Source organism: Carlito syrichta, unplaced genomic scaffold (genome assembly GCF_000164805.1).
Source record: "Carlito syrichta isolate Samal-C Ts95f unplaced genomic scaffold, Tarsius_syrichta-2.0.1 Scaffold289150, whole genome shotgun sequence".
Lineage (NCBI taxonomy): Eukaryota > Metazoa > Chordata > Mammalia > Primates > Tarsiidae > Carlito > Carlito syrichta.
The window spans coordinates 100,745-127,342 of record NW_007233246.1 but is presented as its reverse complement, the minus strand read 5'-3'; the positions used below and the strand labels follow the sequence as shown (position 1 = coordinate 127,342).

General features: G+C 39.2%; 1 protein-coding gene across 2 annotated transcripts in view; it reads left to right on the top strand.

Moving 5' to 3' along the window:
* The window catches only part of FAM13A (family with sequence similarity 13 member A), a 311,993-nt gene that overhangs the window by 230,621 nt on the left and 54,774 nt on the right, over nt 1-26,598 (top strand). For both annotated transcript variants that reach the window (XM_021710474.1, XM_008054145.1), the window contains 3 exons: nt 9,023-9,064; nt 12,008-12,187; nt 19,945-20,131. In XM_021710474.1, coding sequence (XP_021566149.1) covers nt 9,023-9,064; nt 12,008-12,187; nt 19,945-20,131 — 409 coding nt within the window. The remainder of the gene's footprint in view (nt 1-9,022; nt 9,065-12,007; nt 12,188-19,944; nt 20,132-26,598) is intronic.

The following is a 26,598-nucleotide window of genomic DNA, read 5'->3' as shown; positions in this document are numbered from 1 at the left end:
CCAGGCAACTTGGTGAGACCTCATCTCTACAATAAATCAAAAATTAGCCAGATGTGGTAGTTCCAGCTACTTGGAAGGCTGAGGTGGAAGGACCGATGGAGCCCAGAAGATTGACAGTGGGGTGTCTGTGAGCGTGCCACTGCACTCCAGCCTGGGCGACGGAGTGAGACTCCAACTCAAAAACAATAATAATAATTTTCTTGAAGAAAATGACACCTTGATATTCATTCGCTTCACTACTTCATTCTTCAGTTTTCCTGCTGCCCTATGAGCTTCTTTTTGTGGGCTTCAGATTTTAGTAAAATGTAAACTTCTAGCTTAAATAGGTGTTTGCCAGATAGAACTACTCCCAGCTTTCCATTTAAACTTCAGTGATGATATAAAAGACAAACTAGAGCCAGGCACGGTGGCTCAAACCTGTAATCCCAGCACTTTAGGAGGCCAAGGCAAGAGGATTGCCTGAACTCGGGGGTTTGAGACCAGCCTGGGCAACTTGATGAGACCTCGTCTCTACAATAAATCCAAAAATTAACCGGACATGGTAGTGCATGCCTGTAGTTCCAGCTTCTTGGAAGGCTGAGGCAGAAGTATCACGTGAGCCCAGCAGGTCAAATCTGCAGTGGCCGTGAGTGTGTCGCTGCATTCCAGCCTGGGCGACAGAGTGAAGACTACAACTCAAAAAAAAAAAAGACTAACTAGAGACAGCTGTATAGCAGTGATAAAGAAAGCCACACGTCCAAGGTCACATCATCAATGGGAATGGCCTGAGAAACATATTTTCACCTTGCAGACTTCTTGTTCTGCCAGCTGAGCAATACAGATGGCCACAAAGAAGGAAGGTGGTGGGGGCCGGGCTCGGTGGCTCAGCCTGTAATTCCACGCTTTGGCAGGCCGAGGTGAGTGAATTGCCTGAGCCCGCGGGTTCAAGACCTGCTTGGGCAACTTGGCGAGGACTCATCTCTACAATAAATCAAAAATTAGCCGGACATGGTAGCGCACACCTGTAGTTCCGGCTACTTGGAAGGCTGAGGTGTAAGGATCGCCGGAGCCCAGCAGGTCGAGGCTGAGGTGACCGGGAGTGTGCCACTGCCCTCCAGTCTGGGCAACAGAGTGGGACTCTGACTCAAAACAAAAAAAAAAAAAAAAGAAAGAAAGAAGGTGGTGGGGAAAACCAGCTTGGCTTTCTTTTACTGTCGATCGTGCTGACTAGAAAAACGAGTTACATTCCTCCAACTGTGTACAAACTTATTTTCTGAACCATCTAAACTACAGTTTTAAGTGTACAGTTCAGTGGCATTAAGTACGTTCTCATTGTTGTGCGGTGACAACAGTATTGTGCATATTCTTTTTTACCTCTCAGCCCCCATCACCTTTTTTTTTTTTTTTTGAGTTGGAGTCTCACTCTGTCGCCCAGACTGGAGTGCAGTGGCCACTCCCAGCCACCGCAGCCTCGACCTGCTGGGCTCCGGTGATCCTTCGCCTCAGCCTTCCGAGTAGCCAGAATTACAGGCATGTGCTACCATGCCCGGCTGCTTTTTTATTTATTGTAGAGATGAGGTCTCGCTGCCCAGGCGGGTCTCGAACCCACGGGCTCAGGCAATCCACTCACCTCAGCCTCCCAAAGGCACGGGATTACAGGCTGAGCCACCGAGCCCGGCTTCCATCACCTTTTTAATTTCAATATCTATTCAAAGACTAGAATGTTCAGTGTATAAAACAATGGAGAGGAGAGGGAATCCCCCTGGGATGCAAAAGCATTTTAAAAAGATACCTGCACACATATGTTTATTGCAGCATTGTTCACAATAGCAAGAACCTGGAAACAACCATGCTGCCCATCAAAAGAGGACTGGATTTAAAAAATGTGGTACATATACACGATGGAATACTACGCAGCCATAAAAAAGAATAAAATCATGAATTTCGCAGCAACCTGGATGGAACTAGAGTCTATAATACTGAGTGACCTCTCACAGAAACAAAGATCCGAGTATCACATGTTCTCACTCATATAATGGACCTTGAACATCCAATGTAATACTATAAGAAAATGACTGACGGTACTGGGAAACTATGGGGGGGAAGGGAGATGTGATTCACAGTAGCAAATATCTGTCTGGGGATGGGGAAACACCTCTTATCAACAGGGTAGCTTAATGAAATGTAATTGTACACCTAACCCTTAACTGTACCCCACAAAACCATAATAAAAATATTGATTATGAAAAAAAAAAGAATGGGATAAAGGCAAGAAGATTATTGAATTTAATTTGTGCTTTCAAGTGTACACTGCACAAAAACAAACTACAAATTTGTTTCTGATTCACCAGCTTAGTTATAGAATTGGGCTAAAAAGCAAGTTCACCTAATTAGGTAGGCATTGTAGATTGTTCTAGGGCAGGTTCATAGAGTGGCTCTTCAAGTGTAAAAATCCAAGAGAGGCATCCACTCACAGTCAAGTGGATAATGATATAAACTATTTAAGAACAACAACAACAAAAGAACAATCTACCCACCCAGGTTGTTGGTAATGACTTTGCCTGGATTGATTGTTCCCTCTAAGAACTACTAAACATAAACTATTCGAGACCTATGAAGAGAAATTCAAAACTAAGGGAAAGGATGATTTGCCCTGAGGGCTCAGCATAAAAACAGAACCCAGAGAATTGATTTTTATATAGTTCAGAGGAAAACTTCAGAAGTCATGTTGTTAATCTTCCCAAATGTGCTTAAGGACACAGCCAACCTATCTGAAATGTTAGCAGGAAGCTGTAACAGGAGAGTAGATTTAGCATTGAAAGTCTGGAGACACAGAAGAACAGGTGAAATCTCTGGAATATTTTAGCAGAGATTTTTAAAAATTGTGTTGGAAATAGTAAAGAACAGAAATTATTAAAAATTAATCAAAAGCATGATGAAAGAGAAACTTGAGAAGCCCTTCCAGAATGAAAAGGAAGAGGATAAAGATAAAAACTATGAGAGAAATAATGTTAGATGTGAAGGTAAGAGATTGAAAAGCCAACCTGAAAACTATTATTCTAAGGAAGAAACCATATTAGTAAAAATAGAACTAAGAATCAAAGTTAATAGATGCCCAGATCATTGAGAGATGAATCAAAAAAATTAATTAAGAAATAAAAGGTTAGGCTTGATGGCACTTATGCCTGCAAACCCAGAGGCTGAGGCAGGGGATCACTTGAGGCCAGGAGTTTGAGACTAGCCTGGGGAACAAAGTGAGACCCAGTCTTTACAAAAAATTATCCAGGCATAGTGGGGTGCTCTTGTAGTCCCATCTACTTGGGCTGCTGAGGCAGGAGAATCACTTGAGCCCAGGAATTTGAGGCTTCAGTGAGCTATGATCTTGTCACCGCACTCTAGCCTGGGCAACAGAGTGAAACCTAGTTTCCAAAAAAAACATGAAGGTTGAGGCTGTGGTGAGCCATGATCATGCCACTGTACTCCAGTCTAGGTGACAGAGTGAGACCATGACTGAAAAAAAAAAATAGCTAAAGGTTAAAGAAAAGGGAGTAACTATTGAGGATTGAAGTGTTTTAATGTATGACACTATGAAGAATGAACTAAAATCTTGAAAAAAATGTAATTTAGAAAGTCATCACACAATTACTAAGGAATAATATTCCAGTCACCTTGTAATGTTGATGCTGCATATCAGCTTTTAGTATTTTAAGATTATGTTAAAAGTACTGTATTTTGTTAAGTACACAAGTTAATAGTTTGATGTTATTTTGATGATTAAGTTACTTGATCTTCATCCTTAGCTTATTTAAACATCACATAGTAGTATTTTAATGCTTACTCATTGAAAAATTGATTAAATGTAAATAGTATAATCTAGAGAAAACTGATGATTCTGTTAAACCTTGTTTCCTATTAAAACAATAGTATTTTACAGGCAGGATTTTATATGCCACAGAGGAGAACTTACTGAAATAAGATAACACACTGAAAAATAGAACACATGCTTTTTCAAGATGTCTGGGTTTTGTAGATTTGAAATTTCTTTCTTTTTAAATGTATGCTTCTTTATTTCAAATCAAGAGATCTGATTAAAGAATCACTTGTCAAAAGGCATCTGTGCATCTTACCACATGCAAATTTTAGAGACTAATATCGCTAAGCATAATTAGCTTAAGGAAATGTAGTTTGGGTTTTGCTAATAGAAATAAAGGCTAAAAATATTTAAATGTGTCATAGAACATATTTCAGAGTAGGCTTAGAATCTATTTGAAACGACCACACTAATAGAATATTCAGTTACATCATCACTAACAGTAGGCTTGGGTAATGAATTTGGCCATGATGTTGGGATCTTTCCAGTTTAAAGACTCGCTTTATCAGCACTAGGAAATACACTCTTCCATAGCTAAGTGTTTATAGTGCATGAGTAAGAAATTTTCTTAGCAAATCCATCAAGAGCCCTGAAAAAAATTTAATTATTCTTAGCTGACTGCAGAGATTAAAAAAAACAAGCTGCAAGCAGATAAAGGAAACCTCTTTCACTTTAGCTTATTTGCTTATTATTTAAATTCATATTGCCTTTTGGTCAGTGTCTTAGAATTATCTCCATGAGTCAACTATACTTGTGGGAGAAATCTTTATTGCTGTCATTAAATAGTCTTAAAACTATTTTGTTATTGGTAAATTGTTAAGTACATCCCACAGAAACTATGGAGGTGGTTGGATGGATACCTGATCAAAGTCATTTTGGTATCTAATAAGCCATAAAATTGACTGATACTATGTCATAAAACTAAATATACATTTATATATTTTTGTAATGATTTAAACTTTAGGGCAATAAACTTGAATCTGAGCTAGAGTGATAAACTTTTAAAGTTAAAAGAAAAGCACAGAGATCACTAGCCAGACCTTTCATTCTCTGTATGAAGAAACAGCCCAAAGCAACCAAGCTAACCAACAACCTGCCTATGATTTTTAGCTAATTAACTGCAGAACCAAAACCAGAACTTCTCTTTTCTGATTACCAATGGAAAATATTCTCTTCTCATAATACTTTACTTATGGAAATTCTATTAAAAGAACATGAAATTATGGACAAGCTCAATATACCAGAAAAAGGACTATTAAAAACATAAAACAATAGATTTATCATAAATCTCACCCAGAATAAATATATGAGCAAAAATGATTGTTTGGTTTCATTCATTTACTTTTGCATTCTGAAAAAGGCTCTATATGACCGATTTAGATGACTTGTATCATTTTTCTTTTAGCTGTCAGGGAAATTTTGATGTGTGGACTTTTCATTTGCTAAGGTTAGCATGAGTTTTTCATAGCATACCTTCATTACTTAGATATGAATGTTTAAAAATCACAGTTATAGCCGGGCTCGGTGGCTCAGCCTGTAATCCCGCGCCTTTGGGAGGCTGAGGTGAGTGGATTGCCTGATCCCGTGGGTTCGAGACCCGCCTGGGCAGCGAGACCTCATCTCTACAATAAATCAAAAAATCAGCCGGGCGTGGTAGCGCATGCCTGTAATTCCAGCTACTTGGAAGGCTGAGGCCGAAGGGTCGCTGGAGCCCAGCAGGTCAAGGTTGCCGTGGCCGGGAGCGGCCACTGCACTCCAGTCTGGGCGACAGAGTGAGACTCCAACTCAAAAAAAAAAAAAAAATCACAGTTATGATATCTGAGTGATTGCAGTTTTAAAGAATTGTGTTGTGAGGATTTAGAACCTTGCTACTCAGTGTCTTCCATAAACCAACAGCACTAGAGTCACTGAGGGCTTTGCTTGAAATGCAGAGTCTCAGTGGGGCGCAGTGGCTCAAACCTGTAATCTCAGCACTTTGGGAGGCTGAGGCGAGTGGATTGCCTAAGCCCGTGGGTTCAAGACCAACCCAGACAACTTGGCGAGACCACATCTCTACAATAACTCAAAAGTTAGCCAGGTGTGGTAGCGCACCTGTAGTTCCAGCTACTTAGAAGGCTCAGGTGGAAGGATTGCCGGAGCCCAGCAGGTTGATGCTGGGGTGGCTGTAAGCGTGCCATTGCACTCCAGCCTGGGCAACAGAGTGAGACTCCAACTCAAAAAAAAGAAAGAAAGAAATGCAGAGTCAGTTCCCCTTTCCTGAGACCTAGAACTGCTGAATCACCTCTGTGTATTCACAGGGTCCTGATGACTCCTATGCATGTTAAGCTTGGAGAAGCGCTTGTTCAGAGAGTTCTAAATCTCAGAACCTGGTCCTGTTTGTTGTCATGTACTTGTCTCTTTCTTCCTCACCTTTCTTTACCTCTCCTTCTCATCATCCCCGAAAAAAGGAACATCAAAATATGAGAGTATGCTTTGATAGGCAAAAAGAATACATCAGAAGTGTGTAGACAGAAGGAGATGAAATGCATTTCTTCATTCTGGATTGGTATAGGGGACTTAGTAACTAATGGGACTTTTTTTAAGCAACTAATAGATCCACATCCTTTTCTCTCTTTGGGTTTTCACCTGAGTTACTAATATTCATATTGGTCCCTGCTCCCAAAACCAAGGTTGTGCAACTGTATTGAGTGGTGGAGTATAGGAGTTAATTATACAGTGTGGAATTTACAGAGGCTGAACCACATAGCATCAGAAGCAAGAACTGCCTGTTCCAGTTAAAGACAGAGAGCAGCAAGGGATTTATTGTTGGTTATGCAGCCTGGGAACCACTATGAATACCAGGCATTGTGAGGCAGAGGAGAAGTGATTGTGATTAAAAGCAAAGTAAAATCCAGTTCCCCACATCCAAAGATGACTCCAGTGAGCTAAGTTTTTCTTCTAGTGAGTAATGGATTGAAAGACAATCTAGTGTAGTGATTAAGAGCTTAGACCCTGAGCTAAAACTTTTCTTGGTTCAAATCCCAGTTCATCTATTTCTTGGCTTCATGACTGTGGGCAAGATATTTAACCTCTTCTAACCTCTTTATCAGAAAATAGAGAAAATGATAGTGCCTACCTCAAAGGGTTATTGTAAACAGTAAATGAAAAAGTCTGTCTCAAAAGTACTCAGCACAGTGTCTGGATACAGTATGTTATTCAGTAAGGGTATGTTTAGGGTACATTTATTTATTTACTTATTTCATTATCTAATGCTTCTTTCTTGTTTGTATAATCAGTGATTTTATGCAGTGTTTCTGGGAGTTGGCTGTGGTCTGTGGCCATGACAAGGAGCTGCAGCTTCAACTAAAAATTACCTGGAGCCAAAGAGTAAATGACCACCTCTGGGATAATGAGTACTATGCAGGAATGATGCTGGCAGCAGTGGGAGGGAGGCAACATGAGGAAAGAAAATGGAAACTGTCATACAATCCCTTGAGGCATTTAGATTTTGAATGGAAAGAGACGAGCTATACACTTACATGGGAGAAAAACCTGACAGATGATTCTCCAGCAACATATTCATATGTTGAAAATTATATAGTGTCAATTAGGATATTTGGAATGATTGAAAGGCAACTATCAATATTGATCATTAACAGCTTTGACTTTCAAGTGTCTTCTATAAAGAAGGAAGAAAAAAAGGAGAGAGCTGTTAGGCAAAACTATCGTTAGGCTATAGATTTTCTTAAATCTGCAATATTTAACCTCCTTTTTAAAGCATGACCACTTTTTTTTTTTTTTGGTAGAGTTGAGGTCTTACTATGTTGCCCAGGCTGGTATTGAACTCCTGGCTCAATCAGTCCTCCTGCCTCGTCCTCCCAAAAGGCTAGAATTACAGGCATGAGCCATAGCGCCTGGCCACATCTATTTTTAAATTTTGAGTTAGAGGCTGATTGAACGCTAGAGGGCAGAATGTGAGAATGTAATGGTATTAATACAATTAAAATAGTTGCCAGACTCAACATTCGTGGTTATGTGATCTCAAGCACAGGCATGAGGGGACAGGTTCTGAACGGTGCTAACTAGTGTTCCATAATTGTATCATCCCGCTTTATGTTGACTGCTTCTTAATACTGTTAAAAGAATTCAGGCTTTAGAGAAAATGGGAAAGTAGAGGCAGTTTATAAATGCTCAACAAAGGGCTTATAAATTAGGTGTTAAGATGAAACATTTGACTGGGCATGGTGGACTCATGTCTATAGTTCCAGCATTTTGGGAGGCCAAGATTAAGAGGATTGCTTGAGGCCAGGTTTCGAGATCGGCCTGGGTAACACAGTGAGACCCTGTCTCTACAAAAAAAAAAATTTTTTTTTTGGAAAGCAGGATTTATTAAGAGGACAGAGTGGGAGAGGACCCAAAGGGCTTGCTCCCCCGCAGAATGTTTTTAACTTAGCCGATGTGGTGGTGCACTCGGGGCAGTAGTGTTAAGATGGAAGACTAAGGCAGGAGGATCACTTGAGCCCAGGAGTTGGAGGTTGCAGCGATCTATGATCACACCACTGCCCTGTAGCCTGGGCAACAGGAACAAAAACAACAAACAAACAAAAAAAGATGAAACGTGAGATATTTTCTATCTTGAGAAACTTAGAAAGAAAAAGTGGCATAGAAAAGATGACTTGGAAATTGTTATGTAGAAAACAAATCGGTTCCTTGTTCTCTGTTCCTATGGCCCCTGCTGCCCTCTGCATTTTCCGAGCAGATTTTTAGAAAGATGCTCTGTCTACAGACCTGAGGCGTGAAGGGAAGGGATAAAGTTAGCCTAGGAAAAGCAGGAAGTAGGTAGGGCAGGTGATAGGAAGGCAGTCAGCAGCAACTAAATTAACGTTCAAAAAAATGAAAAGGACCTGAACTAGGGCCGTACAGTAGGGTTTCCAAGCGCAGTTGTGGAACTGTCAGCAATGGATATCCTCAAAAAGGAGAAAAAGTCAGTTATTCAGGAATAAGCAAACAGAGCCATCTCAGTTTCTAGAAACAAATGAAATGGGCATCTGCTATAGGATGGTTCATCATCATCTGTGGGTCACTTGGGACTCGGCTAATTCCTTTCAGCCTGTGATCCCTTCAGACGTTGGGTTCCCCATCTCTGACCTTTTATCTAACCTGACCTTCTTTCTTTTTGCTTCTTTTCTGCAGTGCTCACGTATCCCAAGTCAGCAGTGTTTCAACAACTGGAGAGTAAGTTATTGGGGTTGGGTTTTTGTGTTTGGGGCTTTTTTTCTAATGCCCTTTTACAGTTATTAAACAGAATAAAGCAACTCCAGTGATGGACAGAATTAGCAGATTAAGATTATAAGCAATCATTGGCTTTTAAACTAGCTATACAGAGGAGAGAAATGAGTTAGAAGCATTCTCGTTTGAGCTTTTATATGTGTGTGAATAGAGACAACTCCAACATTTGAAAATATCAGCCTTTTACCTTGTTAAAAATAATGTCAGGGTCAATTAATATTTGCCAGGTAGTCTATGTGCTTTGGGAGACATCTTGTGATGGAGAACATAATTAAAGGTTAACTTATTAACCATGTCTTTGCTTCCTACTTTGTTCATTTTATTGGGCCTGCATTGGTTGAGTGCCTGCCACACACCCCAGTACCTGTTAGATGTGTAATGTCAAATAAGACTTGGACTTGGCCTTCAAGGACTTTATACTCTAATAGGAATGATGAGAAGAAAGCAAGTTAGTGATGGCAACAAGTCCTTTCTTCACAGGGCTGTGGCAGTGCTCTCTTAATTATGTTATCCAATGCCTTTTTCTTCCAAAGGTGTCCACTTTTACTTGGACTAAATCTAAACTCAGTCATCTGTCCTAGCCAACCTCTGACTGTATTATGCTTCATCCTCACAACTTCCTGTTCCCAGAACAGGCCAAGCATATTCTTGCCTCAGAGCCTTTGCACTGGCTGTTCTTCAGTCTGACCAGGAAGTTAACCAGTCTTACCCTTAGTTCTTTGTTTAAATATCCTCTCATCCAGGAATCCCTTTCTGACTACCCACATTCTCTCTCCAACACTTTGCTTGATGTTTTGGAGAATGTGTTACTGTTGGAAATTAAATCCCATATTCTCTGTCTTTCCCTTTGGGAATGTCAACTCCACAAACATAGGGACCTTATCTGCCATGTTCATTGCTGTCTCCCTAACTCCTGGAAAAGTGTCTGACACATATCAGGCACTAAATAGATATTTATCGAATGACTGAATGAATCACTCCTTGTGATGTTTGTTTCCATCACACCTACCTACCTGTTTTCCTTTCTCGCTGGAACATGTGTGGGCCTTTGGGAGCTTCTTCCGTTGGCAAGGATCATGTGTAGGAGACAGAAAGGAGGTGACGCGAGAGAGAGAAGAATTCAAAGACTCACTAATTGGAATGAATTGGGAACAAATAGAATGGATTTGGATTTTTTTTCCTTCCTTATTTGGGAGAGAACACAGTCAGAGGGCAGAATTGACCTCCTTAGCTTTGTCCATTTTCATGCAATTCCAGACTAACATGTTTTTGCCTTTTTTGTTTCCTACTGACCTCTCCTTCTCATATGTCTTGGATAGTTTGGCAGAGGTGAGGGTTTGGTCTGAGTATTTCAGTTTCATTTAGATGTTTGGTATGTTGTAGGAAGCTGCCTCCGGCTTAATTCATTTGATGCGTTTTTCATGAATATCTTATTTGTATGTTAGGTATACTGTATGTTATGTATATACTATTTTACTGACAATCCTCTGTACCACCATTAAGTCATCTTGAATCACTTGGGACATGGAGTTCTAAGTATAACAGTTCTAATGCCCAAGTTAATTAGACTATACTTGCTTGTTGTCTTAAAATAGTTCTAATAAAATTTGAATGAAATAACTATGCACCTATTATAAAATGGCATTTGGAAAATTAAAGTTCTTTAAGTTCTCAAACCCATTTTATTTAAGTACATGCTACTTCTCCACCTGAACATTTAAAAAACATATATGTGATTCTTTTTCTTTTTTTTTTTTTTTTTGAGTTGGAGTCTCACTCCGTCACCCACACTGGAGTGCAGTGGCCGCTCCCAGCCACCACAGCCTCTACCCGCTGGGCTCCAGCAATCCTTCCGCCTCAGCCTTCCAAGTAGCTGGAACTACAGGCGCGCACTACCACATCCGGCTAATTTTTTTATTTGTTGTAGAGATGAGATCTTGCCAAGTTGCCCAGGTGGGTCTCGAACCCGCGGGCTCAGGCAATTCACTCACCTCGGCCTCCCAAGGCACGGGATTACAGGCTGAGCCACCGAGCCCAGCCAGCGTTTCTTTTTCAACTAAAGAAGAACCTGCTTTGAGGAGTCTAGATTAAGAATTTTTCATTCCAGTTTATTCAGAATGAAATAATGTGGCAACAAAAGAAGGTTAACACACACTGAAAGATAAGATCTGCAGGTTTAAAATGATACCATTTCTAGCTTCATATGCATTCTTTTTAGCCTTCTGTGCTTACCTGTTTTCCTCAGGTTGAACAAAGTTAATCTATCCTTCCAGCTTCCATGTTTTGAGGTGTTTTCATGACTGTAACTTCAATTATTTACATCACAATTTAATTGAGTAGAGGTTAGAAAGATTATGCCATGCTGTTATGAGTTGTAATTGTTCTGGTGAGTATTTTCTAAGTAGCATTATTTCCTATATAATTTTATCTTAAAGGGATTCTGCATAGTTAATAGCCACCATAAAATTATCTGTGCCAGTTTGCTTTGCAAATCATACGTCTTCCTCTGTAGAACTGGTATGAAAACTGGAGGAAATAGTCTTTATAAAAATAGGTCCATTATTATTCTATGAGGAAAAATTTTTTCCTCATTCTTCCTTGTATTAAGTGACCCTTGTTTCCTGAATGCCTCATAATTATTGCTAGGCCTGTCGTAAGCATTTCAGCAATCCTGGACTCACAAATTGGTAGAAATTGTTCAGTTTAGGTTTGTTTTTAATGTATGCTGCAAATGTTTTATAGATTAATACCTCATATCCTGTCTTTGCTCACAAAGTCCTAAAGCGTTTTCACTGGAAATAGATAGTCCCTTAATTATGGGCACATATTTTTTAAGGCAACCATTGATAAATTTGACTGCTTAAATGATTCTGTATTCTTTTTTACTAGACTCTTAGAAAGAACCATCCGGTCAGCTGTAGAGCAGCATCTTTTTGATGTTAACAACTCTGGAGGTCAAAGTTCAGAGGACTCAGAATCTGGAACATCATCAGCATCTTCTGCCACATCCACCAGACAGCGTCGACGTCAATCCAAAGAGCAAGATGAAGCTCGACATGGTAGAGACAAGTGAGTCGGCACTGATGCTTCTTCTTACTCGAGTCTTCTCTTCTTTTTAAAATAATACACCTAAATTAGTCATTGTGTTATAGTCACACCTCCTAGTCCTCCCTCCTGTCGGCAGTTGGGTTAAAACTTTGAGTTTTCATTTTGATCGTTCTACACTTAACTGACATTTGGAAATTCCTAGGTGATGACATAAATGCTTCCATTTCATCTAGATGTTTGGTGTGTTGTAGGAAACCACCTCTGATTTGAAACATTTTATGACTTCCTCATGAATATCTTATTTAGGGTAATTCTCAACCATGGGAGGAGAGAGGTGCCACATGCCTATCTAGAGGTGTTTTTTATTTTTCCTTATTAAACAACATTAAGTTGCCTGCTATATTAGTTTATGAGCCAGCAGATTTCTCCAATGTAGTTACTTGACTAAATAGTAGAATATTCCTATAGTACTCTGACATTTGATTATGTTTTAGTATAAGAAAGGTTGGGCTTAAATCTACTCAAAAAAGAGAAGCTTAAGTTCTTCATAATAATGACTAACTTTAAGACATTCCCATAGCATGGATTTTAAGAATAGTATTACAGGGAGCTTTATTCCCCATTAAAATTTTGATAAAATACAGATGAACAATCCCCATTCATGTTATTTAATAATCATGATTTAAATATATATAGATAATAGACTTTACAGGTATTTATATATATCCCATAAAAGTTCCAAATTTATTTTTATTCACTTAGCCCCTACATATGTATTATTTTGTACTCTTTAGTAAATGTCAAAGACCAAACCAAACTCTAGTCCCCCTCATTCTTTTTCTTTTTTAATTTTTCATTTTTATGGATATATAATAGTTGTGCACCCATCCTTCTCATCATAATTTACATTAAAATCTCAATGGAAAAAACCTTTTCTTGCTTAAAGAAAAACAAAAATAAATTTTACATTGTACCTCACTGAGCTGTTTAAGGGTTCTATTAACAAATGCAATGTTAGAAACAAAGCAATATCAGTGACATCACCCACTGACTTACAAGTAACATATGCAGTACTTTTTAAAGAAACATTTGTCTTAGAGCTGGTAGGTAGAAGGAGTAGTTGTAATATTCCATTTAGAAAATAGAAAAATTATAATACAAGAGATATTTACATTTAAAATTAGCTACTGATGAAGGGTTTCTAGAAAGTGTTTAGAAGTAAAATTAGTTTGTGTACTGCCTATATTGTGTTACCCAGCAAGTACAAATTATTCATTTAACACTGTTTTTATCCTCTGCCTCATGTTTTGCCGAAGCATATGTAGCAACATTTTGCATTTTAAAAATATCCTCAGTGTGTCACGATATCCTGCTTTCCACCCTCTTTGTTTGGACAGAGGGATAGCAGGTGGAGGCTGGAAGCGGTGGGGAGCATGACAGAGAGGACAGAGAGTGACAGTGGTGCTGGTGGGTGCTTGGCGGCGGCCAGTGGGTAAAATAAAAAATGGACAGGGGCCAGACAGGGCAGAGAAATGCAAAATACAGCCTACCCTCTCCTGCAGCATTTACATACAGAGTTTCCCAAGCCCAGGGACATCTCCAGCATGATTCATCTTGATTGTTGTTGACTAGCAGCATCGGGGGGAACAAAATGGTGGGGAGCGGTAGAGACTGACTGATGGTCTAAAGACTGGATCTGTGGACACTAGCCTTTCCTTTCTCTGATATTCCCTTCACTGCTCATTCTGGTAAAATCACAGAGCATTCAATAAGAGAATCTTATGATATACATGTATATATGAGGATGACCCCCCCAAAAAAGGGAATTCTCTTTTGGAGGGCAGTCCCCCTGCAGTGCACGCTTCCTTTTTTTTTTTTTTTTTTTTTTTTTTTTGGATAGGAGTCTCACTCTGTCACCTAAACTGGAATGCAGTGGCTGCTCCCGGCCACCACAGCCTTGACCTGCTGGGCTCTGGTGATCCTTCTGCCTCAGCCTTCCAAGTAACTGGAACTACAGGCGCGCACTACCACGCCTGGCTAATTTTTGATTTATTGTAGAGATGAGGTCTCACCAAGTTGCCCGGGCAGGTCTCGAACCCATGGGCTCAGGCAGTCCACTCACCTTGGCCTCCCAAAGTGCTGGGATTACAGGCTGAGCCACTGAGCCCGGCCAGGCTTCCTCTTTTAGGTAAATGGTTTAGGAACCCATCAGCATCAGTATACCTGCTAGCATTGTTGTGAGAGACTGTGTTCAGCTTCACTGAATTTTTTTTTTTTTTTTTTGAGATTCTTTGAACACGTTTGCCTATTTCATGATGAGTAAGTAACAATTGCACCTGCCCACACTGTGCTGAGTTTTCAGCAGTTTTTGACCAAAAACAGAATGACCTCCATGCCTCACCTTCCCTATTTACCTGATTCTACCCTGAGCGACTTTTTTTTGTTTCCTCAAAGGGAAACATTTTGCCAATGTGGAAAAGATGAAACAAAAAAATGACAGAAGCCCTAAAAGGCATCAAAATTGATTATTTTAAAACTGTTTTGGTAAGGAAAAAGCATTTTGATAGGTGTGTTATATCCAACGGAGAATATTTTGAAAGTGACTGAAATTTAAGCATGTAAGAATAAATACACAATTTTTTATAAATAAATTACAGGTTTTTGGGGGTCTCCCATTTGTATATACTACTGGGATACTATATACAGCCAAAGTAACTTACAAACAGTCTCACTATATTTATTCTCTTTCTTTGTTGCGTGGTCTAAACATTCCACCCCCTCTATATGCTCCTTGTTTGCCTCATCCTCCTGGTCACGCTTCCCCCCACCCATCCTAACCTGATCCACCAGGTCACAATTATGTCTTGATAGTCCTTCTTCAGCTTCCAGCCCACACTCAGCAGCTGCTCTTAAGGTCTCCAAGACTTTGGAGGAGTGAGGCCCTTGTCTCTCAAGGCTCCAGATCTGTTAATTTTGTTGACCCAGTTTTGACGATAGGTCCAAAATTCTTCCCTCTCACTCTTCTGCCCCTTCTTCCTAGAGGGTCCTCTTATCCTTTCACTCACCTTCCTGGCTCCAGGGCTCTCACTGGTTTTCCTCCAGTTCCATTCTTTTCCTTTCCTCACCTCCTTGCTGCCGATATTTCCACCAGACCGATGCTTTCAGCATCTCCACTTGGGTCTAGGATTCCTCATTTAACCTTCTTCCTTTCCATGAGAGGCTATAAAGATCCTCTCCAACATCCCCAGGAGAGTCATAAATCATGAGAAGGTTAAGAATCATTATTGCATCCTATCGTGAATTTTTCATGGTATTTGCTTATATATACTTGGTTCATTTATCTAAGATTTTGCCAGGCTTTGCTTAAAAAAATGAGGAAAGATTAAGCTTGACTTTATAATATTCTTCTTAAAACTATTAGCCTTTTGGAATGGTTTAAAAGTATTTTGAAAAATAGAAATCTGTATTATTATCTGTTATTTTGCCTCTAACAATTTAGAGCAGCAACCAATTTAAAAATATTTTGGAGGCCGGGCTCGGTGGCTCAGCCTATAATCCCAGCGCTTTGGGAGGCCGAGGTGAGCGGATTGCCTGAGCCCACAGGTTCGAGACCCACCTGGGCAACTTGGCGAGACCTCATCTCTACAATAAATCAAAAAGTTAACCAGGCATGGTAGCGCACACCTGTAGTTCCAGTTACTTGGAAGGCTGAGGGGGAAGGATCGCCGGAGCCCAACAGGCGAGACTGTGGTGGCCAGGAGCGGCCACTGCACTCCAATCTGAGCGACAGAGTGAGACTCCAACTCAAAAAAATATATATATATATTTTGGAGCCCAGGCACACTGGCTCATGCCTGTAATTCAAGCTCTTTGGGAGGCTGAGGCAAGAAGATTGCATGAGCCCTAGAGTTCAAAACCAGACTAAGCAACATAGTGAGACTTCATCTCTATAGGAAAAAAATATATATAATATGTGTAAATATATATATTTAAGAGATACATATATACAAATATACACACATATGTATATATATATTTTTTAAACCAATCATGACCATGTCTCAAGATGAGATAAAAGAGTCAATAAAGTCTTACTGAAGTCATCATGGTAGATTTTTGAAATAACAGTACAGGAGTTAGACTAAAACTATAAACACTTCATTAATTTTGGTTCGAATGATTTGCTATTTGTCTAAATTCATAAGGAAATAATATCAGGCTTGTATTATTATTTGCTACAATAAAAACATTAAAGTTTAAGGAAAATATTTATTATGTAAAAATGTTCAGTTTTATTCATTTAGAAAAATAATCTCCCATCTTCCAGGTGTATGGAAATGTGAAATTTTGATGATGGATATATAGAAGTTTCTTGTGATGGTCTCTCTACTTCTGTATATATTTGAGAAAATTCATAATAAATTTTTTAAAAAAGCAAAGACTCATTCAGGTGAAAATGGTTTCAATCTTCCAAAACACAATGAACTGGAAAATTGATTCAAATGTTTCTTTGTTATGCAAATACTATTTTAAAATCCTATGCAACATAAAAAGAAAAGCATGCTGTCTTTGGGAAATACATAGTTCATTATGTTGGAACATTGTATATGTAGGGGTGAGGAGTAAACCCTGAAAAAAAAAAAAACTGGAAATAAAACTTCAATAATAAAAGTAAGAAGCCCAGAGATCTATGTTCAGTCAAATTAAAGTCAATTGCAATAGAAGCCTGACAGAAACGTTGCAGGAAGGAATTGTGTACACGTGCCCCTCACAGCCACATAGGTACCGTGACTGAGACACATTGCTATACATAAAAGCAGACTTTCCTGTGGGGAGAACAGGATTTCCATATGAGCACAACTGCATGGTCAGATTTTTATATATATGTTTTGACAGGACTTATTCCAGTCATTTCTTCACTACTCAAAGAGGATAAAATAAACTTTGCTTTCTGATTTTTAAGAATAGTTTTTAGCTTTTGTATTAGTCTGCTTGGACTACCATAACAAAATACCATAGGCTGTGTGGTTTAAAACAGAGAAATTTATCTTCCCACAGTTCTGGGGGTTGGAAGTTCAAGGTGAAGTTGCCAGCAGTCTTGGTTACTGGTGAGGTCTCCCACCTTGGCTTGCAGATGGCCACCTGCCCACATGGCCTTCCCTCTGTGTGCACTCTCCTGATGTCTCTTCTTCTTATAGGAACACCAGTCCTGTTGGATTTGGGTCCCACCCATATGATTCTTAATTACCTTAATTACTCCCTTATAGGCCGTGTCTCCAAGTACGGTAACATTGGGGATTAGGACTTCCAAATATGAATTTTGAGGGCACGCAACTCAGTCTATAGCAGCTTTCAAGCATAAAAAGCCTTCCATTGAAAAGTTATAATTGGTAAAACCTCACTGAGATACCACCTAACTCCAGTCAGGATGACCATCAATAACTCAGGAAACAAACAGATGGTGGAGAGGATGTAGGGGAAAAGGAACACTTCTACACTGTTGGTGGGAATGTAAACTAGTACAACCTCTGTGGAAAACAGTGTGGCGATTTCTTAAAAATCTGAAAATTGATCTTCCATACAACCCAGCAATCCCCCTTCTGGGAATATACCCAGAAGAACTCAAATCACTCTTTAAAAAAGATACCTGCACATGATGTTTTATTGCAGCAGTAGTCACAATAGCCAAAACATGGGAGCAACCGTGCTACCCATCGAAAGTGGTCTGGATAAAGAAAATGTGGTACATTTACACAATGGAATATTATGCAGCCATAAAGAAAAACAAAGCCGAGCTCGGTGGCTCAGTCTGTAATCCCAGCGCTTCGGGAGGCTGAGGTGAGTGGATTGCCTGAGCCCGCGGGTTCAAGACCCGCCTGGGCAACTTGGCGAGACCTCATCTCTACCATAAATCAAAAAATTAGCTGGGTGTGGTAGCGCACACCTGTAGTTCCAGCTACTTGGAAGGCTGAGGCGGAAGGATCACCGGAACCCAACAGGTCGAGGCTGCGGTGACCAGGAGCAGCCACTGCACTCCAGTCTGCGTGACAGAGTGAGACTCCAACTCAAAAAAAAAGGAAAACAAAATTAGGAACTTTGCAGCAACCTGGATAGAATTAGAGTGTATAATACTCAATGATTTATCACAGAAACAAAGATCTGAGTACCACATGTATGCACTCATAAGTGAACCCCGAACATTTATCATAATACTGTAAGAAAGGGATTGGCAATAGTGGGACACTGCCAGGGGAGGGGGTGAGAACATAGCATCAGTAAGGGTACCCACACTTTACCTGTATGATGACCATGTATATACCTAACCACGAATTATACCCCATATTTTAAAATTTTTTTAAAAAGTTATCATTGGATGCATGCCCCAGGAGTTTGGAAAAATATGAAGAATGATAAGAAGAGAGAATACCAATAGTAAAACAAATGATTTTGAGTTTTACACCAAACTCATGCAGCCGTCCACAGGAGGCACTGCTCTTGGTGCATGGAAGGGAGAGATTTCAGAGTGTTCGCATGAGTATATGTGCTTGCTTTTAGTCCCTACCAGCTTTTCCTCCTGTCTTCAATTATTTTATACTTAGAATACTTCTTGGAAGTGTGCATACATCTCTTATACAATTGTACCAAATATATCTTTTTCACATTAAGGTTGTAGAAAATATGACTAAATTAAATATAGAGTGCTAAAAATTACCAAAGATAGTATAACTTTGAAAATATTATGATAATATTTAATTCATAGTTTTGCCTACATGATAGTCCATCTAAGGATATGAATTTAGATTGCAGAATAAATATTTAATGCTATCTTTCACTTTTGGATATGGTTGAACCAAAAGTAAAATATGGTAGCTATTTTTACTGAGTAGAACTCATTTATTTCAAGATACAGCTTTAGGTGTTTAGGGAGGTACATTAATTTAGTCATACCGTGAAAGAGAGTAAAGTCTCATTCATTTGTTCCTTACTACATGATGCTGTGCTGATGGTGAGTTTTTTCTTTGACATGGGTTCTTTTTGCGGGAAGAGGAGCATTAATCCAATTTGCTAAGTAATTTACTTTTGTGAAAACCTATTATGGGAATGTTTAAAATACTTAAAACTGTTTCTGAACATTAAATGAATTAAATTTTATAATTGTGACATTCATATCTACTTCTAAAACTAAATCATGAAAGACCTCATTATAAGCTTGCATTCTGAAACTCCCTGTCCTCGGAAGTAACACATTAATATTTCAGTTAAAATGCTTTGTATTCCATAGTTTTTATTAACTTTTGTGATTTCTCCCCCAAATTATCCAATTCAGTGAGATTTAAATATGCCTTTCTATACTACTAAAATGGAAGATATAGTATTTTCTTTTCGGATTTTTCTCCATACATTATATTAATTTATAAAATTGAAATATATATATATAAACATCTACCGTGAATAATGGGAAACTTCAATGTAAACTTACACTGTTCTCCCTATTTGAATACAAATTACTTTTGGTAAAACACAGAGCTGTTCATTGGTAGAAACATAGCCCTTGCCAGTTTGCCTCTGGGAATAATTTCTCTTTCAATGTGATTTATTTGGCACCAAGCAGTCCCAGGAACAGCACTCTACTCAGATTTTGATCAAAGACACAAACTGTAATTTCTAGGCATTCTTCAGATTTCCTGTGTATAATATGATGCAGTAACAGTATCATTAAATGTCCATTTGACCTTTTAAAGTAAGATTAAGTTTTTGTTTTTTTTTTTAAATTCAAGGGGATTTATCAACAAAGAAAATATTCCTTCTGGGCTCAGCAGTCCTGATGATTGTATTTTGAATACTCAGGAAGCTGAAAAATTACATGAAAATACTTCTGGTTATATTGGAGAAAGAAGCAAACCTAAACGTCAGAAATCTAGTAATAAACTTTCTGAGCTCAATGAAAATCAAGATGGTCTTGTGGTAAGTGAATATTTCTGTAACATTTTACTTGTTAGGAAATATCACATCTCTTTGCTTTATAAAAGAAAAAGTAATTTCAATCTTGTGTTTCACAAAATGATAGAATATGAGTTCCGAGAGAGACCTTAGAGCCACTAAGTACACATTTGTATTTCTTTTTAGTAAATACAAAAATCAAGGAGAAATATTGCATTCTACCATAGGAACAAAAAGCACACACATTGATTTCCATGTGATTTAAATTGGTCTGCTTTTTGTCTCATTTTTAAAGCATTTAAAAATTTTATTTTTGGAATAAAATTGTTCATGAAGTATTTTTTTCTTATTTTTCACCCATTCTATTTGTTTTGTCTATATGAATATACTAAAAAATTAATGAATGAACTTAAAGCGAGATAAAAGAAATGTATAGTAAGAATCGATGTTCAGAAATCTCTTCATGTTCAGAAATTTAGTTTCAAACCTATATATGTATAAATTTTTTTTCAAATTAATTGAAACAAAAAGAAATTAATCCCCTACACAGTTGCCTGAATGAACTCTAGGTCATTAATTCAATATATAGAATACATTTTTATAAGTGGTTTGGCCAATAACTAAATATTTATTTAGTATAACTATTAATATTCATCATCTTTTTTCCTTTATGCTTTAGTTTCTCTGAAAAATGAGAACCAAAATCTTTTCCTTTAAGTTAAAAGAAAATAAAGATAAATTTATAATATAACATGAACTGGACTCTAATAAAAACAGGCAATATCCATTCTTACCATTCCATGTGCACATCCTCTGATGTACTTTATCTCGGACCAGTTTTTAGTTCCATGCTGGATTTTCCATACATTTAACAAAATTTATAGGCCACCTGTTTTTGCCATTGTCAATTTCTGTATGTGCTCAGAGAAGATTCCTAGTTTTGTGCTATGTAAAATATACACAAATGCAAATCTAGGAAAACACATATATATGTGATTTTTTTCCCCAAAAAAGGTCTTGATGTTTTGTTTCTAGAAGTCAACTGATTAGTTACGATGAAAAGAAGTAATCATCTGCTTCTGACCTAAGTCTGATACAGTATTCAAAACAAAAAATTTAAGCATTTGGAAGCATTACACACTATTTTTTAAACATTGATAATTCAATTCTTTTGTTGTTGTTGTTAAAAGTAAATTTTTTTTTTTTTGAGTTGGAGTCTCACTCCGTCACCCAGACTGGAGTGTAGTGGCATGCTCCCAGCCACCGCAGCCTTGACCTGCTGGGCTCCGGCCATCCTTCCACCTCAGCCTTCCAAGTAGCTGGAACTACAGGCACGCACTACCACGCCCAGCTAATTTTTGATTTATTGTAGAGATGAGGTCTCGCCAAGTTGCTGGGGCGGGTCTCGAACCTGCAGGCTCAGGCAATCCACGCACCTCGGCCTCCCAAAGCACTGGGATTACAGGCTGAGCCACCGAGCCCAGCCAAAAGTAAATTTTTAAATAAAATCAATGATACTAACTTCATTAGCTCTTTATTTGGTCTTTGATTTCCCTATCTGTCAAAGAGATACCTGGCAACTAAAAGTCTGAGATTAGGCTATAGAGCTGGAAAAGAATGTGCTTCAATTGAATCCCTTTTTATATTAACCCATTAATTTATTTTCATTCGGTTTAATGTCTGAAATAAGTTAGGTAGTAATAGTTAACAAAAGTGGAAAAGTACATTTGCTCCTTAGAATATGTGCTTACGAAACTATGGACATAGTCTTTGTTTGAAAACCCTGGGATGGAAGATCCACTTTGGTCTTTTTATGGCAAAGGATTTGCCCCTACCTCAGTTGCCAGTTTCCGCATTCCAGGACTGCGCTTGTCATACGTTAACATAAGAGAGCTCCGGACCATGTCTTCCTTGCAATGAATAATGTAAAACCTTGCCAACACAACTTAGAAGAAAAACTTCCTCATCTGTGAAGTGAGGGTGTTCTCAGAAATGTTTTCTAACTCTCATATTCCATGAATTTTAAAATCTAATCCTCACAGGCAACCACAAAACAAAGAGCTAGGGAACATAACAATGACTAGTGTTAAGACTATAACCTGAAGGTTAAGTTGTGTATCTTGACTTCCCACTTATTTTTTTATTTTTTTGAGTTGGAGTCTCATTCTGTCGCCCAGGCTGGAGTGTCATGGCACACTCACGGCCACCCCAGCGTCGACCTGCTGGGCTCCGGCGATCCTTCCACCTCAGCCTTCCAAGCTGCTGGAACTACAGATGTGCGCTACCACACCCGGCTAATTTCTGATTTATTGTAGAGACGAGGTGTCGCAAAGTTGCCCGGGCTGGTCTCGAACCCACGGGCTCAGGCAATCCACTCGCCTCGGCCTCCCAAAGTCTTGGGATTATAGGCTGAGCCACCAAGACCGGCCCACCACTTATTTTTAAACTCCTGATTTTACTTGGCCCAACTCTCCTCTAAAACCTTTCCCTACCCCATGTTAAGTTCTTTTACACTCTGACCAAATATTTGTTTCTACAGCTTAAAATAATGATATATAATTATATGTGGCAGGAAACATTTTAGATCCTATAGTGAGAAAAACAGGCAAAAATTCCTGCCTTCATGGAGCTTACATTCTAGCAGGGCAACAAATAACCAAGATAAATAAGTAAAGCATAAAGTATATTCAGATAGTGATCACAACTAAGAGGAAAATTTAAGCAAGGAATGGGGAGAGGGCATGTGAGGACACGAAGGATGCAATTTTTTTTTATTTTTTTTATTTTAAAAAAAAGCCGGGCTCAGCCGGGCTCAGTGGCTCAGCCTGTAATCCAGCACTTTGGGAGGCTGAGGTGAGTGGATTGCCTGAGCCCGCGGATTTGAGACCCACCTGGGCAATTTGGTGAGACCTCATCTCTTCAATAAATCAAAAAGTTAGCCGGGCGTGGTAGTGCACGCCTGTAGTTCCACCTACTTGGAAGGCTGAGGCCAAAGGATCACCGGAGCCCAGCAGGTCGAGACTGCAGTGACTGGAAGTGGCCACTGCCCTCCAACCTGGGCGACAGAGTGAGACTCCAACTCAAAAAAATAAATATTTTAATTTTAATGATGTGGAGTACAATTCAGGATTAGGTATTCAAATGCTCATTATGAGAGATGCAATTTTTAAAAAGGTGGTGAGAGAAGACCTTTCCAAGAACTTGACATTGAGTATAAAGACCTAGAGGAGGTAAGAAAGCAATCCAGATGCAAAGGCCCTGAGGAAATCTCAGATGCAAAGGCCCTGAGGCCATCATTTATTTGGCATGTCCAAGGAACCATAGAGACACCATTGTGGTTGGAAAAGTGAAAGAGGTCATGGTGAAGGCGGGGTAGGTTAAGTCAGACCTCATAGCTCGTCATAAGGACTCTTCTTTTATTCTAGGTTAGAGGAAAAGCCATTGGAGGGTTCTTGGTAGAGCAGTGATCTGACCTACTTAATCTGGTGACTACTATGTTGAGAATGGATCATAAGCAGGCAAGGGGAGAAGCAGGGAGACCAGTTAGGAAGCTATGGCTGTCATCCGTGTTTGACATGATGATGGCTTGAACTGAGATGATCCAGAGCCATCACACACAGCCCAGGAGGCACTGTTCCCATCTGCTAATATATGTATGGTCCTCCTGGAGTGATGCACTAGGAGGTCATGAGGTAGTGGGTAAGAAGTGGATGGATTCTGGGTGTATTTTGAAGCTAGAATTGACAAGCTCGCCTGACAGATTCGATGTGGGATATGAAAGCATTAGAGTAATCAAAGGTGGCTCCAAGACTTTGGGCCTGAGCAACCAGGAGATTGGTGTTGCCAGTTTATGGAGATGAGGACGAAAGAGAGAAGTTTTGGAAATAATATCCTGAGTTTAATTTTAGGACACATTAAGACTGAGATGCCTGTTAGACGAACTTTCAGAGGGGCAATTGGATTTCTGGGCCTAGAGTGCAGGGAGGATGTCCCGGCTAGAGATACAGATGTGGGAGTCATCAGCATTGTTAATGATATTTAAAGCCAACACACCAAACTGAGACTACCAAGGGAGTGAATGTGGATAGAAAAGAAAAGTGGCCCATGCACAAGACCCTGAGGCATGTGAGCATTTAGAGGATGGGGAGATGAGAAGCCAGTAGCAGGGACTTCAGAAGAAGCAGCCAGAAAAAAAAAAAGCTGAGTTTGGTGTCTTAGAAACCAAGTAACCAGGGTCTCAAAGAGAAAAAATGAGAATCAGATGATAAGTCAAGTAGAGGACTGCGAGTCTGGCCTTGAAAGTAACCAACGGAACTCCCTGGTGACGGTGGTGAGAGCAGCTCTGTAGAAAGATAGGAACAAAAGCCATTTGCAAGAGAAAGTGGTGGGAGAGTAATGAAGACAGTGACTAATGATTTCACAGTGATCTTGCTGGCCCATGGCATGGTCAAAGAGGAGAATGATGCAGACCTGGAAAAGCATCTTACAGACACAGTGTCTCTAAAGTAGAAACCATCTGGCTACTTTCCCCTTTGTCCTTTGCCTCTTGAGGTATTGCGACTAGCAGGGACTGAGAGATGGCAGGTAACTCAGAGCTCAGAAATCAGTGGCATTGAGGGACCAATCAGTAGTCATTTTATCGCTCTACATTTTCTCTGATTATTGCCATTATCCCACCCTCTCCCTCTCCTTAAATGCCTAGCTAATGCCTATGCCTTTCTGTCTCTTGGAAGAAAACATGTCCCCGGCTCTGCTTTAAAGAGTTGAGATAGCTAGCTTATGTTCTAGCAGCTTCAGAATTTCTCCCATACTGTGCCTATTTCGTTTTCTCACCTGCCTGCTCAAATGATAAAGTGAGTTTCCTAAATTCTAAGGCTAGCCTCTAAGGTGAAAAGTATCTTAGGAAATTCTGTTTTCTCCAACCCTTTTCCAGCCCACTTCACACTTGCTCACAAACATATGCACATACACACTCACACACACATTTTTTATTGTTACCTCTCCATTGGCTCATTGTCACTGGCCTAGAAAAAAAGTCTCTTTATCTTCAAAAACTCCCCCTCCAGGACACAGCTTAACAGTTTGAATTGAAAGCCACAACTCATTCATGCATTTATCCAATAATCCTACTCTGTTTAGAATCTTAAATATTGAAAAGACCATATGTATTACTTTGTTCCGCGCAAGCTATCTATAATCATAGAGAATTAGAAAGCACTTTAAATGATCAAAAGTACCGTGCCTTTGGGAGGCTGAGGTGAGTGGACTGCCTGAGCCCGCGGGTTCGAGACCTGCCTGGGCAGGCGAGACCTCATCTCTACAATAAATCAAAAAAATTAGCTGGGCATGGTAGCGTGTGCCTGTAGTTCCAGCTACTTGGAAGGCTGAGGCGGAAGGATCGCCGGATCCCAGCAGCATGAGGCTGCGGTGGCCGGGAGCGGCCACTGCACTCCAGTCTGAGCGACAGAGTGAGTCTCCAACTCAAAAAACAAAAAAATAAAAATAAAAATAAATGTTCAAAAGTAGGAGACCAGATAGGTAACTTTTGTGTGTCGATTCATTTAAATATTCTGCAGTGATCCAAAATTATAGTTGTGAAGACTATATAATAAAGTGGAAAGTATTTGGCAAGTTGTATTTTAAGTGCTTTGCATATGTCATCAATCTTAATCCTCTCAATTCACGGGTCTATATTATTATTATTATTATTATTCCCATTCTAACTACAAGAAAAATGAGGCACAGGAGATTAAACAACAAACACATCAGTGGTAGAGTTGAGATTCCATTAAACTGCCCCTCATACTAAAAGTAGATTATGAAGCAGTATCTACAGTGCATGCATGTATGTATGTGTAACTATTATTTATAAAATATTTATTCCTAGGAAAAAAGACTGAAAGGAAACATACCTGAAAGTGATTGCATGATTGCATGATGTTGGTAGTGGCAGTAGTAGAGGTCATTGTTACTCTTTTTGTTTTCTCAATGTGTTCTGTGTGATTATACTAATCCTGTAATCTTACATACAATAGATTAAAATATGTGTACAGCCCTCTTATTTATAAACAACTTTCACTTAACGTCATATACACCCTCTGAAATCTCAGGCAAGGATCAAGAAAGAATAGGTCTTGCAATCATACTTGAATTTCAATTCCAGCTTTATCACTGTATAGCTATGGCAAGTGACATGTTACTTAGCCCCAGTTACTTCATCTGTAAAATGGGGATACTATTATCTCATTGGGAGTTTTTTGGTGAGATTTCAACACAACTAAAGGTGCTAAAGAATGGTTAAAACTGAACACAATCAATATTTAAGTTCCTTTCCTCTCCTGCTCTGACTTTGGTGTCTTTTCTTCATTTTCTCTATCACACATTTTAAACCATCTATATTTGTTAGTGTCAATTCTTCTTTTTGTACTTATTAATCAACCCCTGTAGTCTGGATTCTACCACTACTTCTCAGCAGAAACTGCTTTCTTCAT